The sequence below is a fragment of the Macaca nemestrina genome, chromosome 1, assembly GCF_043159975.1.
Source record: "Macaca nemestrina isolate mMacNem1 chromosome 1, mMacNem.hap1, whole genome shotgun sequence".
Taxonomy (NCBI): domain Eukaryota; kingdom Metazoa; phylum Chordata; class Mammalia; order Primates; family Cercopithecidae; genus Macaca; species Macaca nemestrina.
In genome coordinates, this window is record NC_092125.1 from 64,995,010 (window position 1) to 65,013,335 (window position 18,326).

An 18,326-nucleotide genomic window follows, 5' to 3' on the forward strand; every position below is an offset into this window, starting at 1 on the left:
TAGAGGAATTGCACCTTGCTTTGAATTTTAGCCCTAAGCTGCAGATCCTAGCTAAATTCTAAGTAGATACTGACAGCTGGCTTCTATTTGACCTGCCATATTGAATGACTTTGGCCCCGGGACATGATGGAGATTTAGACAACCCAGGGCGGAAAATCCTCTAGGAAACGAAGTCTGAACTACACCACTAGCTTTCTGAATGGACAGGATCTGAGGAGCTGGGAAGGTAGTAGGGGAGAGGGCAGCTGGGTGGGGTTTCTTCCAGGAAACAATGTGGATGCAAGATGCAGTCCTTGTCCCTGGCCTGCCCTTACCGCTTTAGTATTTCAGATGAGTCAGCTCTCACTCTGCCACCTGCTTTCTGTAACTCTGCAGCAGGCCAGCAGCCTCCAGTCCACCCTCTCCTCCTCCCAGGGCTCTGGGGTGAAGCCCTCTCCAGGAACTCCCTGGCTCCCAGTACCGATGGGAGAAGCTCTTTTCAACTGACATGATTTATTTTAACAATAAGGGACAAAAACCACATCCGATTTCCACAGAATAAGAGTTCCTCCTGACACGCCTGGGACTTGCCAGCTGGGATGGACACTCTCAAGCCATCCTCTATGCCATTTGCCGTTCTGCTGTTCCTTCGCTTGGAGGGAAGAGATGCCTATTTCTATAGGGAGGAAGTTGGAAGTGAGAAGAGGGGACAAAGATTCTGTGAATGGAAAGAGCACTGGACTGAGAGTTCAGGGATGTGGCCTCCGGTCCCAGCTCCACCACTACTCAGTTGTCTGAAGAAAGAAACAAAAATCTGTGATACCTCCCTGGGCCAATGTGGGTGACATGTTGCCTAGAAAGAAGTGCCGTTGTGATATGTTTATGTTGGTGGGATGTGGGAAAGAAATAACTGGTTTGTACGGAGTGTTATGAAAGAATTAAATCTTAAGCTTCCATTGGGGTAAGCTGATGAAACAACTGTAGCAAAGGACAGACTGATTTTTTAAAATTCTCTCTATAGAAAATAACAGTAAAAAAAAGTATTGACATAGAAGAAGAAAACAAAAAGTTGTCAGGAGTTAATGATTAGAAATTTTTTTTTTTCTGGATTTTATGATGTTTGTGGTATTTGTTAGCTTTTACAAATTTGTAATTTGTTGTAATTTCTCTTTCTAAATAAATATTTACTTTTGTCTCTAATTTTGTCCTTCTATTTTTGAATTCAATTTTCAAATTCAAAATGCTTCTCTCTGGGCCTCAGCTGTTTCCTCATCTGTAAATGAGAAGGCTGGGTCAGATGCTCTTTCATGTCTGATGTAATGAAACGCTGGAGTGGGCTGCCTATGACTGCACCCAGCTCTACCACACCCCACCTGGGTGTCTTTGGGTGAGGTACTTAGTAGCTCCAAGTCTCATATTCCTCATCCAAAACGATGGACACAGAAATAGTGTTGACCCCATGGAATAGGTGTGAATATGAAAAGAGACCATGCATATAGATGCTTCACACAGACCCTGGGGCAGCAAATGTGCTCAGTACTTGTTAGCTATTAGTGTGAATCTACTCTTTCAGTCTATGAATCTTGTTAGAGGAACTCCTGCTTACCAGGCCTTTGGTTTAATAAAACATGACTGGAGTGACTCCATCCTGAAGTGAGTAGGCTAGACACTCACAAGGCACCTAGAGGGTTAATGCTTTATGGTCTGAAAATAGCCACATTCTAAGCTGACCACCACTTATAATTACAGAAGACTGATGGCCATATAGGACATCTCCCACCAAGCCTGCAGAATGTCCAGATGTCCCGAGTACAGCCCACTTTACTCAGAGATAACATTAATGAGCAGACTTAGGTTGAAGGATTAATGGTCACTAGAGCACCAACAACCCGTACCTTTAGTGAGCACATCTGCACATTCCAAGTTTAATCATAGCTCCTTACAGTTTCTTATAAGCAGAGATGTTCCTAAAGGACAGGGGTTCCTCCTGCTTTCTGGGCATGCCCTACTCTCTAATGGAGTAGTTTCCAATAAATTTGCTTCTTTCTCTGTGCTCCAATTCTTTCCTGTGTGAGATCTAAGAACCTACTCTTGGGGTCTAGATTGGGATTCTCTTTTCTGGCAACATCTTGAGTATGTGACCATGAGAAATGTTAGAAATTGGAGTGAAAGGTACATAAACATGTGGACTCAATACCATTCTCTGGTTCTCCCAGAGACACAAGGCTACAGGAGAGTAGGACTCTGCCTTCTCCCAAAGCTGATACCTTCCTGGGCCAATGTGGGTGACACGTTGCCTAGAAAGAGGTGCCGTTGTGATACGTTTATGTTGGTGGGATGGGGGAAAGAAATAACAGGTTTGTATATGGAGTGTTATGAAAAAATTAAATCTTAACCTTCCATTGGGGTAAGCTGATGGAAACAACCATAGCAAAGGACAGACTGAACATCTTTTTATTCTCTCTATAGAAAATAACAATAAAAAAAGTATTCACATAGAAGAAGGAAACAAAAAGTTGTCAGAAGTTAATGAATAAAAATGTTTTTTTTCTGGATTTTATGGTGTTTGTGGTATTTGTTAACTTTTATGAATTTGTAATTTGTTGTAATTTCTCTTTCTAAATAAACATTTACTTTTGTCTCTACTTTTGTACTTCTATTTTTGAATTCAATTTTTTTCCCCCAGATGGGGTCTCACTCTGTTGCTCAGGCTGGAGTGCAATGGTGCAATTATAGCAGACTGCAGTCTTCAACTCCTGACCTCAAGCAATTGTCCTGCTCCGACTTCCTGACGACAGGTGTGCACGAGGACTACAGGCAGGCATGTGCCAACGCACACAGCTTTTTTTTTTTTTTAAGACATGTGGTCTCGCTTTGTTGCCCATACTGGTCTCAAACTCTTGGTCTCAAGGGATCCTCCCACCTCGGCATCCCAAAGTGCAGAGATTACAGGTGTGAGCCACTATGCCCAGCCTGAATTCAATTTCTTAAAAGGACCCTCCCCACCCAATTGTTTGAGCTGTAGCAGTTGCCAGATTTAGCAAATACAAATACAAGACCCCCAGTTAACTTGGAATTTCAGGTAGATAAACACTGAGATGTTTTCGTCTGAAATTCAAAGTTAAATGTGCATCTTGTATCTAGTGGGAATATAAAAAACGAAAGTACACTTTGGGAGGCCGAGGCGGGCGGATCACAAGGTCAGGAGATCGAGACCACGGTGAAACCCCGTCTCTACTAAAAATACAAAAAATTAGCCGGGCGCGGTTGTGGGCGCCTGTAGTCCCAGCTACTCGGGAGGCTGAGGCAGGAGAATGGCGTGAACCCGGGAGGCGGAGCTTGCAGTGAGCCGAGATCGCGCCACTGCACTCCAGCCTGGGCGACAGAGCGAGACTCCGTCTCAAAAAAACAAAAAAAACAAAAAAAAAAACACGAAAGTAGTGGTCAACTCAACCAGAGTTGAAGTGGGGAGGAGGAGGGATGGGGAGAGGAAAGGAAGAGGGGAGAAGTTTAACAAAGGAAGTCACACTGGAGCTAGATCTTGACGTTATGTTGGTGTTTGCAAGGTAGAAGAGCCAGGGAGGGCTTTCTAGGTGAGATGAGCCTGTGAGGTGTAGGAGACCTGCAAGAGAGATGAGGTGGAAAATGTAGGCAAGGTCCAGGCTGCGATGGGTCTGGATGTTGTGGGGAGCAGATTTTCTGCTACTGGGAGGCCCCAGGGCGTTATGCTGGGAGTTTTAGACTGGAGAGTTCCAAGACTGGGTTTGCATTTTAGAAATTCCACCTGCCTAGGGAAGAGTGGATTGTTCAGGAGAGGAATGGGGAGGCATCAGTTGGGCTCTTTCCATTACCTATCCCTCCATCCCATCTCCACTGGGGCTCTTTCACAACATTTGAGCTACAGAGCCATTGACATAAGATATGTCACCCGGGGCCTGAGGCTTTGAACAGGTTTTGACTGAGAGCCCTGTGGGCAAAAAAGGAGAAGGAGAAGGAAGTCCAGGCTGAAGTGGCATAGGTGCCCAATGTGGATTTGTGCTTCCCTCCCCAGGAGCACAGGTGTGGCCAGTTTGGATTTCCTTAGGTCATCAGCTTCCTGGGTAATGACAAGTCAGAACAGCGTGGCTTGGGAGAGTTACGTCACCTCCCCTGCTGAATGGGCTTGAGGTCCCTCACAAGTCTAGGTTCCTTTCCACTCCACCTAATCCCAGAGTGAAAGGGCAGCATGGGGTTAGAAAGGGTGCTGAGCCAGAGGTGAGGAGAGGGAAGTTTGAGAGCAGTCGTGCCACTTCCTTGCTGTGCCATGGAGGACTGGTTCACTTCTCTATTTCTTCATCCCTGTAATGCGAACATTGAACTGAGTTCTCTCTGTTATATTTTCTGACTTTCATTTCCAAATATCACAACAAAGGAGAGCCAACCCCACTGAAAATGAAGAATGAAAGAGAGACAAAAGATAAAAAAACAAAAACAAAACAAAGGAGAAACTTTTTTAGGTTTAAATTTCCCAGTTCTTTTTCTCATCTTTTTTTTTGGTTTTATTTTCAAAGCTACACTCAAGTTCACACACATCATTATGATCTAGATATATTTACCAAGACATCTAAACATTTATATATTCTGTTTTAAAATCCCTATTAGTTTCCCAAATAAAATACCCATCCATCATTATCAGTAATATATATAATATATGCATATATTATATATACATATATAGTGTGTGTATATATATATTTTTGAGACGGAGTCTTGCTCTGTCACCCAGGCTGGAGTGCAGTGGTGTGGTCTTGGCTCACTGCAAGCTCTGCTTCCTGGGTTCACACCATTCTCCCACCTCAGCCTCCCGAGTTGCTGGGATTACAGGCTCCTGCCACCACGCCCAGCTAATTTTTTGTATTTTTAGTAGAGACGGGGTTTTACCATGTTGGCTAGGATGGTCTTGATCTCCTGACCTCGTGATCTGCCCGCCTCAGCCTCCCAAAGTGCTGGGATTACAGGCGTGAGTCACCGTGCCCAGCCTATATTTCTTTCTTTTACAAATTCGTTCTCAGTCATACTTCTTAGTGTTTTATAGTCCTCATAATGACAGGTTCTTTCTCAAATCTAACCAAAATTACTCATATAGATCTAATGCATTTCATCCAAATCCTGCAATAGGGCCACACATTGCTCAATTCCATGGAGCCTCAATAGGCAATAGGCATGGTACCCTCAATAGGCAATAGGCATGGTACCCTCTGGAATTATGCAATTTTTGTATGCGCTCCAGGACTAAGTACTTAGGAATGGCCAGAATCAACTCTTTTAAGGGAAGGAAATTGCCTTGGCATCACTATGAAAAATTCATGAGGTTGGAGTGCATGTTAGGTGGGGATAAGGAATTGGAAGATATGAGAGAGTTGTGTCCAGAACATATCAAACTCAGAGCATTCTCCATTCTGGCTCGCCAATCTTGCTTCACATTCTTTCTGCTTTCCTAATTAACAAGTGGAAAATTGAGCTCTGATATCTCAATGGTGGGTCCATTGGTACCAGAAGTCCCAATTCTAAGGCGAGATGCAACCATATGTCTGGAGACCAGATTCATAATTTAATTGCAATCCTGGGAAAGATGCCATTCTGTCTCAATCTATATTTTATTTTTGATATTAGGGGTCAGGTAGCAAGGTTTAATATGAAGAGAACTTATTTCTGATCGTTCCTTCTTCCTGATTTAGGAACTCTAAAGGGAATTGTAAAATTGATAATAAATGTCATCATTTTCAAAGTGCTTATTATGTGCCAGGCACTGTGCTGAGGACTTACGTGTAATCACTTTACCTTCATGCTGTGCCTACATGGTGAATGTGCAGTAGACATGATGTGTACCATTTGACAGATGAGTAAACAGGCACTGAGATTAAGTGGCCTGCCTTCAGTCTGACAGCCATAGAAAGTAGAGCCAGTCAACCCAGCTTCCAGTACCGGCGATTATGGTACACTGCATGCTGGAAGCGGAGTTATAAACACATCACTTATTCCCTTCCCCTGCAAGCTTCCTGGTATGACATATTTGCCCTGAAATGAAAGCTGGGTCAGAACATATAGTCTGAGCACAAGGGGTGAATGTGGGGTGAGACTCAGCAAGGACAGTGTTGCAAATCCTCTCACATGTGTGGCTGGGCTCTGAACTGCTCTTTTCACATGTGCAGAGGGACTCTGAGCCAGGCAGCTCAGGCCCTGCTGGGAAAACAGCACCGACCTCCCTCCATCTGACCCCTCTGGGGGAAACAAGGGTGGGGATAGGGGAGATTCCCGATGTCAAGAGTGGCTCTTTGCCCCTCTCCAAAGGAGCAGAAAGATGTCCATTAGCTCCTAGCAAAGATGTCTTCTCGTTTTCCAGGTGCCTGGCACACAGCTTAGAACAACATAACATTTATTAAGGAGTACTTACTATGATACAGGTCCATTAGCTCATTGAAATCCTCACAGTTTATTTTACCTATTTTATGGAGCTTCAGAAAGGCTTTAAGTAGCTTGTCCAGTGTCTATAGACCTAATGCATTTTATCCAGACTCTGCAATAGGGCCACATATTGCTCAACTCCATGAAGCCTCATTCCCACAGAAGGCAACAGGCATGGTGCCCTCTCTGAGCCAGGCAGAGAGGGTACCTACCTGGCCATACCCTCATCTTATTTCCTTAATCATTTTCTTTCTTCTTTAAGATATAGCTGATTAATCATTATTATGAAATGCCTCTTTCTTCTGGGTCTTGACATGTAGCTTCTAGGAAAAATGATAAACTCCCCATCTCCATGCAAATGAGAATTTTTTTGCAATTCTTTGTTCATACAGAAAAATCCACGTTAAGTCACTTTCTTGAGAGCTGTGGCATGCTACCAAGAAGAGAAGGGAGACAAGGGAGAAGAGAAGAGAGAGAGCCAGGGTTTAAATTCAGAACTACATTGTGAACCGCTACAGTCTACCACTTCCCTCAACACTTATCATTTTATTATGTCCAAGATGCTGGACCACAAGACATCAAGTCCCTGGGGCTTCTTTCCCTTGCACCTGTCCCATAAAAGACCCCAATCCTTCCTGTCCCTTTTCCTTCTTTGCCGGTGCCCTGTTGCCCTCTCTGTCTCCTGAATCTGGCTGCAGGGGCAGGGTTTGTACCACCCCAATGGGGTCTCACAATCACATTTCATCCCAAGGTCACTTCATTTGGTTAAAAACAAGCTCCATTTATTCTGAGAGTCTGTGTTTGGGGATGTCAAAAGACAAAATTACAACACATTTAGTTTAAAGATCTTAATTGGCTTTTATTTGCAATCCTAGAATCAGGCAACATCCCATTTTATAGAAATAGAATGAGTAGTGGCCCCATGAGCTGACAGAGGAGAGTGGTTTTATAGGCAGACAAGGGCTGCAGGAAGCAGAAACAGAGAACAAAAAGCAGATTGGTCATTTAAAGCTACTTTCCTTGTAAAGGTTAGAGCAGAGGAGACTTCCTTATATGCTGGTTAAAACTGGCTCGCTTGAGGATTTGGCTATTATCTTTCTCTCTTCTGATTTCTCAGAAGGTTAGATAAACAATTTACTTTCAGCTTGGTGGTGTGGAACTTCATTCAGCATGAGTGATTCCATTTCGGTTTGGCCTATTGGCCTTGTGCAGTAACTCAGTCCAAACCAATCACCTCCTGGAAATTTTATTTAATGGGAATAAACTGTTTACACCCTGTCTTTTCATTGCCCCAAACCCTGATCCCTAGAGAACTTCATGGTAAAGAGTTTATGTAAAAAGGTAATTTAGATAGAGAGTCTTCTAGCCCAAGAATAAGGATTTCAGGTCCTGGCTCTGCCACTGGCTTCTCTTAAACCTCTCTTCTTTCCAGTCTCATTTTCTCTCTCTCTGCATTAATCAAGAATGAGAGAACTCTCCAGGGGACAAGACGAAGGTGAAAGAGATGATGTGCAAAGAAATCCTTGCTTTATGAGGGGAAAAACTGTTCCTCCTGAAGTTCAACAAAATAATGCAGGTAAAGCAGTTAGCTAGCACCTGGCACATGGCAGACACTCATAGCTGCCAGAGGCATTGGAGAGCTGGATCATGCTGGAGCCAGAGGCACCTGCCGAGCCTCACAGGTTCGCTGCTGCAGGGTGTGGCTGACTGAGAGTGCTTTCATGAGTTGGCCTGCAGGGTACAGTTGGTAACGTGCCACAGCTCTCAGGAAAGTGACCTAACTTGGATTTTTCTGATGGACACAGAATTGCAAAAAATTCTTATTTGCATGGAAATGGGGAGTTTATTTTTCCTAGAAGCTGCATGTCAAGACCCAGAAGAAAGGCATTTCATAATAATGATTAATCAGCTATATCTTAAAGAAGAAAGAAAACAATTAAGGAAATACGATACTAAGAAAACAAGGGAAAAAACAATCTCCCCAAGGTGGATCCACCCAGCAAACCTTGACAGCATTTCCTCTTATCCACCTGAATAAAAATGACCAGCCCTTTCCAAATGGCAGAGAGCACTGAGAGGAGACACAAGGAGCAGCCCGCAAGCACCAAGTGAGAGGTGAGGCTCATGCTGTCCATCGTCAGGAGCTCATATGCACCGCCATGCTAGCTCTCCTCCTTCATGGCCGCAGGGAGGTGACCTGTTACCATTGTGTGTGGCTATGATGTTCCAGATGCTGGGCATTTGATAGAACGGGAAGAGATACTCTATAGAAGAGGTGAATTTTCTAGTATCTTAGTTTCAATGAGAAGAGATAGAGGGTGGGAAAGAAGGAGGGAAGGAAGGAAAGGTAAGGAATCTAATGTCTTTACTATTGCTTTTTTGTTCCAAGAACTGTGTTGGGCACTTTGTAATGTGTTATCATTGTTTAATCCTTCGCAACGTTAAATGTCTTTTTAAATGTAAGGAGCACCACCGGTTCATAAATGGGTTCCTGTCTGTCTGGTGTCAGGGGAGCTACTGGGATTCCAGGCTGTGATGCCAGAGGGAAACAGTGTTGTTAGTGGGGTGGAGTAGCAGTAAAGAGAGCCAGCTCAGGGACTGGCCCGCCTTCCCTCAAACCCTGGCCTGGGCAAGTTACTTCATTTTCTTGGTAAAATGGGAACAGAAAAAGAGCCTACCTCACAGGGTGGTTGTGAGCATTAAATGAGAAAATTACGTAAAATTCTTGGGACAGTGCCCAATGCACATGGCACGCAGGATAAATGTTACCTACTACTACTATCTGAAATAGCCAAGATGTCTGGCATTGCCTCACCAAGCTAAGGGAGGCATCTTTCTCCTCCACAAGATGCGCAAGTCTCCTAGCATGGGATGAGCAGGCAGTATCCCACTGCTTCTGAGAGTTGTCTTGTCAGAAGAAAAACCGCACTCTCTTTCTTGGCTTTCTAGAAGCACCCCAGTAGCCTTCCGAGGGGACAGAGCTCTGGGGAACTCTCTACAAACTTCCCTGGCAATGGGGCCCATCTTTGTTTAGCCAGAAAGAAAGGTTGATAAAAGAGGAAGGGAGCTCTTTGGCCTAATGCCTGCCACGTGGTAAGGTCTCAGCATACACCTGTCTATTTCCTGGGAATGATGCCCAGTTACGGAGAGACAAGGCAAAAATGGTTTCTAAACAGGATTTCCTGTTTCCTGACTTTCCAGAGAAGGAGCTGGGAATCCTGAGGAAGGCATAGGGAGTGGGGGCAGCTGGGGTTCACACTCACATGTATGAGTTACAGCAGCTCTAACTATAGCTCTGCAGTCCCCGCAGCTGGCTCCCTGGGTCTGATGCCCTCCTCTCCTCCATGGCCACACATGATACACTTACCTTGGCACACACAGCTATAAATCGGAGATCTCAGTGGGCATCATGCAAAGTGCATAGCAGAGGGCTGCTCTCGTCACATGTGTTGTCATAAGACGTGCGTTAAGGCTAAGCTCTATTTATAAGCTTGGGAAATGTGGGTGAAAGCAGAGATAACCCCATAAGCTGTATCATTATATTTTATGCACTTTTCTCTGTGTGCATTATATGGCACAATAGAAAGTGGTTAAATGAAGAGGCAGCAAGAAAGACAGAGGCAAGAAGGGTAAGAGAATGAGAAGAGGCGGCAAACCTCTCAGCGCCTGGCCCTGGCTATGAAGCAGCTAGCTGCAAACATGCTGCTTATACCCTTTGGCTCAGTGGGTGACGGACGGGAAGTTGCCAAGCTGCCCTCTACCATTGGCATCTTCCCCTAGCTCCTCGTTGTGGCTAATTAGTTCTTGAAGATGCCTTGTGTCTCCCTTTCCCATCCTCTCCAGAAGATGAAATCTCCATAGCTGGCTTCAAACAAATGATTTTAAGCAGATACACTCTTGAGGTTTATAATAGAAGGGTGTTACTTATTTTGGGGGTAAACATCAAAAACCAAGTGTGTTTTTATGGTTTTTCACATCTGTTGCCCAATTCCTAGGGCATTTTACCAACCCTGCTTTTCCTACTTAATTTATTAAAAACAATGCTTTTCACCCCTGTTGACAAAGTAGGCTGTGTTGAGTCATAGGAGAGTGATATGCACACAAGTATGCTTCCTGGGACTTAAGAGAGTGGTGTATCATACTTTCTGGGGTGGAGGTGGGGGCATGGTGTAAGGGTGGGGAAGAACTCATATCCAGTTGACTCAAGAAAACCAGAGGAGACACATACCCCTGAAACTCCTCAAGGCTGAAGTATTTAGTCTTGTTTTCTTGTATTCCACCTGGCCTGCCTTTGGGGCTGGAAGGGGGCGTCAATCAGGGGTCTTCTCTTTCATTGTCCTCCACTCTTGGCTGGACAGCTGACTTCCTCTCCTTTGTGCAGGCATGAAGTTACAGTGTGTTTCCCTTTGGCTCCTGGGTACAATACTGATGTTGTGCTCAGTAGACAACCATGGTCTCAGGAGATGTCTGATTTCCACAGACATGGACCATATAGAAGACAGTTTCCAAGAAATCAAAAGAGCCATCGTGAGTATGGGTTGGTGTAAAGGTGTGGGTGATGGGGTATACCTCCCCTTACATCTTAGCTTGAAAATGAGTTCTTTCTCATTGCCTTTTGCATCTCAGAAGAACATAGGATACTGATTGCTTATGTCTGTTCTTATGTTTCCCTCCATAGCAAGCTAAGGACACCTTCCCAAATGTCACTATCCTGTCCACATTGGAGACTCTGCAGATCATTAAGGTATTGGCCTATGTCTGCTTTTTCTAATATTTTTATCTTCATGTCTAAATGGCTCTGGGCTGAGAAGGAAATCCCTACATTGTCACCTTCTATTTCCTAATCTCCAATGTACTCTAAATGCATCAGGCTTCTTCTTTGTCAGATGATGTGTTAGGGCACGCTGGTGTCCCAGGGACATGCAACCCCTGGGAGGAATGAAAGAAGTGCCACTTCCTAGACAGTGATTGGGGGTGCCCAGTGCTCAGAGGGGACAGGATTTCTCTGGCTTAGGGCTAATTTTGGAAGGTCCCATGGAGGTAGCTAAGAAAACAGTGACTTAAAACCTGAGGAGGTTATAGATCAGTGGATAAGAAGGAGGAAGGTATTTGGGCAAGTTAAGATAATGGCTGTAAGATCAGTGAAGGTTGGACAGAGAGGTGACCAGGTTTGTGACCCGAAGGACATGTAAGTGAGTGGTGGGAGATGAGGCAAAAAAATACCTTGGAGTCATTTTATAAAGGTCCCTGGAGCCAGGCTGAGCCTCAGGCTTATAATACAGGCAATAGGCTGGGTGCAGTGGTTTATGCCTACAATTTCAGCATTTTGGGAGGCTGAGGCGGGTAGGATTGCTTGAGGTCAGGAGCTTGAAACCAGCCTGGGCAATATAGAAAGACCTCGTCTCCAAAACAAAACAAAACAAAACAAAACAGAACAATTAGCAGGTCATAGTGGCATGCAACTGTAGTCCCAGCTACTTGGGGGGCTGAGATGGGAGAATTGCTTGAGCCTGGGAGGTGAAAGCTGCAGTGAGCCATGATTGTGTCACTGCACTCCAGCCTGGGCGCCAGATTGAGATGCCCATAAAGAATAAAAGATTGTGTGTTAGGGCACACTAGTGTCCCAAGGACTTGGAACCCCTTGAAGCACCCAAAGAAGTGCCACTTCCTAGAGAGTGATTGGGGGCACCCAGTGCTCAGAGGGGATTAGGATTTCTGTGGCTTAGGGGTAATTTTGGAAGGCTCCATGGAGGTATAAAAGAATAAAAGAAAATAATAGCAGCAATAAAGAGTCACTGAAATTTTTGAGCCCAAAGTTATATGATCATAAATTGTTTTAGGAAGACAATCTGGTGCTGTTCTTACAATGGACAACGTGAGGCAGGAAAGCCAGTGAGAAGATCGGTCCAACCATCTAGACAGGAGGTGACGAGAGTATGTTACAAAATAGCTGGCTTATCAGGTGATCATTCATTTTACAAAAAGGCCCATGAGAGATGCCTTTAAAAGTGAGCTTCTCTAGTCCTGGGAAGTATTCTAGACAGACCAGTTTTAGGGGGGATTTTATATGACAGAGTGTGAGGTATATCTGTATTGAGTTACTTTTTTCTCAGGTTTCTCTGCATACGTGAGAGAGAGACACACACACCCCTTCATAATTCTTCTAAGCAGTGATTTATTTGTGGTGAAGAGATGTAGCCACTTACTAAATAAAATTCTAGCCAACTGTATTATAGACACATAAAATATGACAACTGGAAGGAACCCAAAAGATCATCTATTCCAAAACCATCATTTTCAAATGAGGACAGTGAGACCTTGGGAGGGAGCATGACGAGTTAGTGGCAGAGCTAGGAATAGACTCCCAAGTGTATGCCCCCATCTTCAGATTCTTTCTCCTCTCAAGGTTGGGAAGTAGCTCATGTGGAATAAGAAAAGGAGTTAATAAGGATTCAGGTCTTTATCCTTCCCTTCCCTTCCCTTCCCTTCCCTTCCCTTCCCTTCCCTTCCCTTCCCTTCCCTTCCCTTCCCTTCCCTTCCCTTCCCTTCCCTTCCCTTCCCTTCCCTTCCCTTCCCTTCCCTTCCCTTCCCTTCCCTTCCCTTCCCTTCCCTTCCCTTCCCTTCCCTTCCCTTCCCTTCCCTTCCCTTCCCTTCCCTTCCCTTCCCTTCCCTTCCCTTCCCTTCCCTTCCCTTCCCTTCCCTTCCCTTCCCTTCCCTTCCCTTCCCTTCCCTTCCCTTCCCTTCCCTTCCCTTCCCTTCCCTTCCCTTCCCTTCCCTTCCCTTCCCTTCCCTTCCCTTCCCTTCCCTTCCCTTCCCTTCCCTTCCCTTCCCTTCCCTTCCCTTCCCTTCCCTTCCCTTCCCTTCCTCTCTCCCTCCCTTCCTCTCTCCCTCCCTTCCTTTCTCAGCCCCACCTTCCTTTTTTCTGCAGTGTTCCTTTTTCCAGTACCACAGTCTTTGATAGGGCAGAGGAGTGTAACATTTTGCCCTTCTGGTTAAGGGAATCAGCAAAAGTGAAGGAGGAGAAGGGTTTTTGTGTTGCCATCTAGGAAAAGCTGCCACTGGGGCCAAGGAGGCTTTGCTTCTTGAATGAAGACAGATGTGCTGTCCCACCGTTAAACACTCCCTCCTTAGACTGAACAGTTTATCTTCTGCAGAGTAACTGGCTCTCAGGGCAGATGGCAGGCAAACTTCTAGAAGGAAACTGTCTAGCCAACTTCTCTGGGCTGTGCCTGGGAATTTAGAGACTATCTTTTTGGGACATCTGCACTCTGCAGGCTGCAGACCTACCCAAATATGCCCATTTCTGCAGCTGTCGGTCTCCCTTCTTGCGAATCTCAGCCTCATTCCAGTGCTCCTTCTGGTTGTAAAAGGACAGACTAGAGGAGAGCTAAGCAGCGTGGCCCAGAGTAAGGTGGCCAGAGTGAATGCAGTGTGATTACAGTTGGAGGAATGCATACCTAGCAGGATGACTGGCATGCAATAGCCCTTGTGTGTTGCCAGACATAAGATGTAACAGAGAGGCCGACTTCAGCCCCTGTAATGTAAGGAAGTCCTTTTCCAAAAAGCTGCTCAGCCATCAGTGCTTTTAAAAAGGAGGCAACTGGTTCCTGGAAAGATTTAAGTGGAAGTTAGTGATGACACGCTAGGGATACTGTAGAGAGAATTAGTCTATGATGGATTCTGGGCCCCATCCTTGGTAAATGTATTTCTCGGTCATACAAAAGAACGGGGAGAACTGGAATCTCTTCTCACCATTTTTGTCATAAGTAGTTTTGCTGGGAATAAGAGAGGATGAACACTCTGAGACCATTACGAAGTTTTCCAAAATGACTTTTAGTTTTCTCATGTGCTGCTGACCCCACTCAAATGGACTGCCCTGGTCTCTAACATAATGAGAGAATAGGCCTCCAGTGTTTCTCTAATTTGTGTTTGTAGCCCTTAGATGTGTGCTGCGTGACCAAGAACCTCCTGGCGTTCTATGTGGACAGGGTGTTCAAGGATCATCAGGAGCCAAACCCCAAAATCTTGAGAAAAATCAGCAGCATTGCCAACTCTTTCCTCTACATGCAGAAAACTCTGCGGCAATGTGTGAGTCACTGGGTCAGGATTCCAGCATCTGCTCCCCTTCTGCCCCGGGAGAGGCCAGGATGTGCTGGCCCCCATCGGCCTCCTGATATGGTGCTTGGAGTCAAAGGAAATTCTCTGCCCACGTCCGCATGGAGAACTGTTGAGAACCTCTCCCAGTGGCCATTGCTTCCCCAGGGCTCCCTGCCTGCTGACAACTCCTTAGACGGTCTCCTCCTAGATAACCCTCCTGGGGTGACCGACTTACGTCAACATATTCCTTAGTAAGAGGCATGGCAGGGACACCAGTTCTACTATAAGCATACCCCTGGTTTCTTTATTTCTGGCCCTTTGGTGTCTTTACATCAATAAACTTCTGGGTAGGTCCTTGGTATGGCCTATCCCTAAAGGTCACCTAGAAATTCATTGCAATCTATTCAAATCCAACATCAGAAACAAAACCAACACAAAGCAACAAAAACTTAGACCAGGAGAGAATCTGGGCTCTAGCCCCATTCCTGCTAATGATTTCCTGTGAGACTTTGTGTCAAGTGACTTCACCTCTCTGTGCCTCAGATTCTGAAATTGTTAGAAGGGTTGACGGTCCCTGCCCTACTTGCATTAATATGATAATAGACTCAAACGAATTCATCTAACCAGTTATTTAATTAATAATTGGTTAAATATTAATTATTAATTATTAATTAATTAATATTAATTTTAAATATTATTAATATTAATATTAAATATTAATTAATATTTAACAAACGTTCATTGAGTGCCTACCCTGTGGGAGGCAGCACTCAGAGTGGTGATAAGACAGATATGGTGCCTGCTTTGCTAGTGCTGACAGTCCGATGGGCTCTAAATGCAGAAAAAACAAAAGGCGTGGGCAGATGCAGGTGATTCTACAAACAAGCTCTCTTCTTCCATGGCTGTTCCCACCTGAGTTTACTCATCTGCCTCTCACTGTGGGAGGGAGGAGAAATGTCACTTCTCATGCGGGCAGGTAGGAATAAGAGAGGGCCCGAGTGGAAAATGTCCTCTGATAGGAGCTTCCTCCACTTTATCACAGCAGGAACAGAGGCAGTGTCACTGCAGGCAGGAAGCTACCAATGTCACCAGAGTCATCCACGACAACTATGATCAGGTAAGATCTGGGAAGAGGATGGGGAAGATGAAAGATGAGAGGTAGATCAGGAGGGTGCCAGTCCTTCAGCCTCCTCTCCACTTAAATTCATACATTCACTCTATAAGCAGTCATTGTGGGCAGGCCTCAATTCTCTGTGTCTGTAAAGAGAGTTTTGATCTTACCTCATTTGCTAACCTCCTGGGCTCCCCATCTCCATCATTCCTCCAGCATTTTCTCATACCCTCGTATATCAAGCCTGACCTGTATGATTTGGGGAAAGCGCCCACTGCTTAAGATGGGATGACACAGAGGGAGCAAAGATCCCCCATGAAATGTGAGCTATTATGCATAAAACGTGTTACCTGCATGTTGTCACTGCGATCACTACCTGCGCCGCCCCCCCCCCATATTGTGTGTAGTGATGAAGACATGGCACTTTTCATGTTAATGTTGGTGTAAAATGCACATCTCATGTGGATGTAGAGGGAGAAGCAGTGCTTTTCATGAGCATCAGCAGAAGATCTTGTTAAAATGCAGATTCTGGCTCAGCAGGGCTGGGGTGAGCCTGAGTTTCTGCATTTAGATCATACTGTCAAATGTTGCCAATGCTTTGAATAGCAAGGAGTTGGGGAGCCTATTATGGGCTCTGCTTCTTTGTGGAGAGCCTCTGTAAGATAATGTTATAGAAATAGCTAAGGATTACATGGTTCTTACTATAAGCCAGGTATTGTTCTAGGCACACAACAAGTATTACACATTTGTCCTTCGGAACAATGCTATGAGGCATTATTTGCATTGGATACATTAAGAAACTGAGGCTCGAGCAGGTGCAGTAACTAAACTAAGTTCACACTGCAATTGCATGGCAGAGGGAGGATTCAATCCCACGCTGGCTGGCTCTGCAGGACATGCTAAAAGCATGAACTCAGTCTGCTGGGGAAGGAGGTGGAATAAGGCAGGAGACTTGGGTTTCAGTTCCAACTCTGTTACTAACTGGCTGTGTGACATTGGGTAGGACACTTGCTCTTAGGGGCTTTAGTGCTCTAATATGTCAAATGGGGACAACATGCTCTCTCTACCCGCTGTCCAGCACCACAGGGACGAAGATGTTCTGGGATAACAGAAGCACTAAAGCAAGCTGATGTGGAGAAGAAAATCAGCAGAACTGGCCAGTAAGGCAGATTTTTTTTCCTGTGAAAAACAGAGGAAAAAAAAAAAAACCTGAGGGAAAAGAATGAAGAATTTGAAAGTTTTGTTTATAAGGAGCTGACATGATTTACTTGCTTGTTTGTGGTGAAAAAAATTGGTTGCCTGCGAGGAAAATAATAGAGTCTGTATGTTATGCAAATATATTTCGCGACAAAAAACAAAACCTTGTGGGGACCAGCATGTGAAGAAAGTGACTTGAAAACCATTACACGGTCTAAAAAGGTGGGTTCTTACAATGATCTCTGATTTCAGCTGGAGGTCCGCTCTGCTGCCGTGAAATCCCTAGGAGAGCTCGACATCTTTCTCGCCTGGATTGCTAAGAATCATGAAGTAACGTCCTCGGCCTGATGACAAGGAACCTGTATAGCGATCCAGTGACGAACATCCCCTGTGCGGTTTACTGTGGGAGACGGCCCACCTTGAAGGGGAAGGAGATGGGGAAGGCCCCTTGCAGCTGACAGTCCCACTGGCTGGCCTCAGGCTGTCTGATTCCACTTGAAAATAGTCAAAAAGTCTACTGTCGTATCGATACTGAACTCTATCTGCTGAAAGGGCCTGCAGGACCTCCTGGGAGTAAACGGCTGCCTCCCCTCTAATTTATTGTGAAGTCATATAGTCCATGTCTGTGATGTGAGCCGAGTGTGATATCCTGTAGTACACATTGTACTGACTGGTTTTTCTGAATAAATTCTGTATTTTACGTATGAATGGAAGGATCTTTTCATTCAGGGAGAGTCAGTCAAGACTGAAGACAGGGCGTTTCTGACAGAGGAATGGTTGCCATGGTGACAAAGCTGAACAAGCGCAGCCACAAGTAAGTGGAGAGGCCACTGGGTAGAGGGGCCAAAAAGGGCACCAACATCCAGATGGACACCGCATAGATGATTCAGAGCACAAATGCCTGTCTTTCAGATTTCATATCACATGCTTTAATGGAAAGAACAAGACCTCTGAAGTCCAACAGATCTGGTTCCAATCCTATGTGACTTCGAACAAAGCACTTAATGTTTCTAAGACTCAGTGTCCTCTATTGTAAAGTGAAAATATTAACACCAGTCCTGTAGCGTTGCTGTGAGCATCGAGTGAGGAAAAGGTCTCTCATGACCTCAGCAGGGTGGGAGACAGCACAGTGCAGTATAAAGACTGCCGATTCAGGGGCCACCTTCTGGTTCTAAGGCGTCTCCTGCCATGAATTTCCCAGGGCAGGTCAGTACATTTCTTTGGTCGTTAGTTTTTGGTGGTGTGGATACTGACCCTTCTGTACTACCTGCTCCATATGATTATTTATTTATGGAGACAGGGTCTCACTCTGTCACCCAGGCTGAAGCACAGCGGCATGATCATAGCTCACTGTAGTCTCAAACTCCTAGCTCAATCAATCCTCCCTCCTCGGCCTCCCAAAGTGCTGGCATTACAGACGTGAGCCACCACACCTGCCTCTATATAATCATTTAAAAGACGGAGTCATTATGAGGGCTTTGACAATCCTAATATCTGC

General features: G+C 45.1%; 1 protein-coding gene and 1 long non-coding RNA gene across 4 annotated transcripts; one reads left to right on the forward strand and one right to left on the reverse strand.

The window, feature by feature from the left end:
• The first annotated feature begins 2,836 nt into the window (after window positions 1-2,836).
• On the forward strand, window positions 2,837-17,536 carry LOC105484853 (interleukin 19). 2 transcript variants are annotated; one of them, XM_011746909.2, is made up of 7 exons: window positions 2,837-2,931; window positions 7,856-8,538; window positions 10,805-10,950; window positions 11,102-11,167; window positions 14,359-14,511; window positions 15,563-15,637; window positions 17,081-17,536. In XM_011746909.2, exons 3-7 carry the CDS (start codon window positions 10,807-10,809, stop codon window positions 17,174-17,176), a joined length of 534 nt encoding a protein of 177 aa, XP_011745211.2. In that variant the 5' UTR covers window positions 2,837-2,931; window positions 7,856-8,538; window positions 10,805-10,806; the 3' UTR covers window positions 17,177-17,536. The 2 variants fall into 2 exon arrangements, with proteins under 2 accessions (XP_011745211.2, XP_011745209.1); XM_011746907.2 differs by lacking the exons at window positions 2,837-2,931; window positions 15,563-15,637; window positions 17,081-17,536 and having other exon boundaries at window positions 8,507-8,538; window positions 14,359-15,147.
• On the reverse strand, window positions 13,337-17,199 carry LOC105484852 (uncharacterized). Of its 2 annotated transcripts, XR_011613384.1 has the most exons (4): window positions 17,063-17,199; window positions 15,802-15,880; window positions 15,274-15,644; window positions 13,337-14,030 (listed from the first exon to the last, which is right to left on the reverse strand). It is a non-coding gene; the product is annotated as an uncharacterized lncRNA (long non-coding RNA). The 2 variants fall into 2 exon arrangements; XR_989246.3 differs by lacking the exon at window positions 15,802-15,880 and having other exon boundaries at window positions 17,063-17,145.
• Window positions 17,537-18,326: the final 790 nt, after the last annotated feature.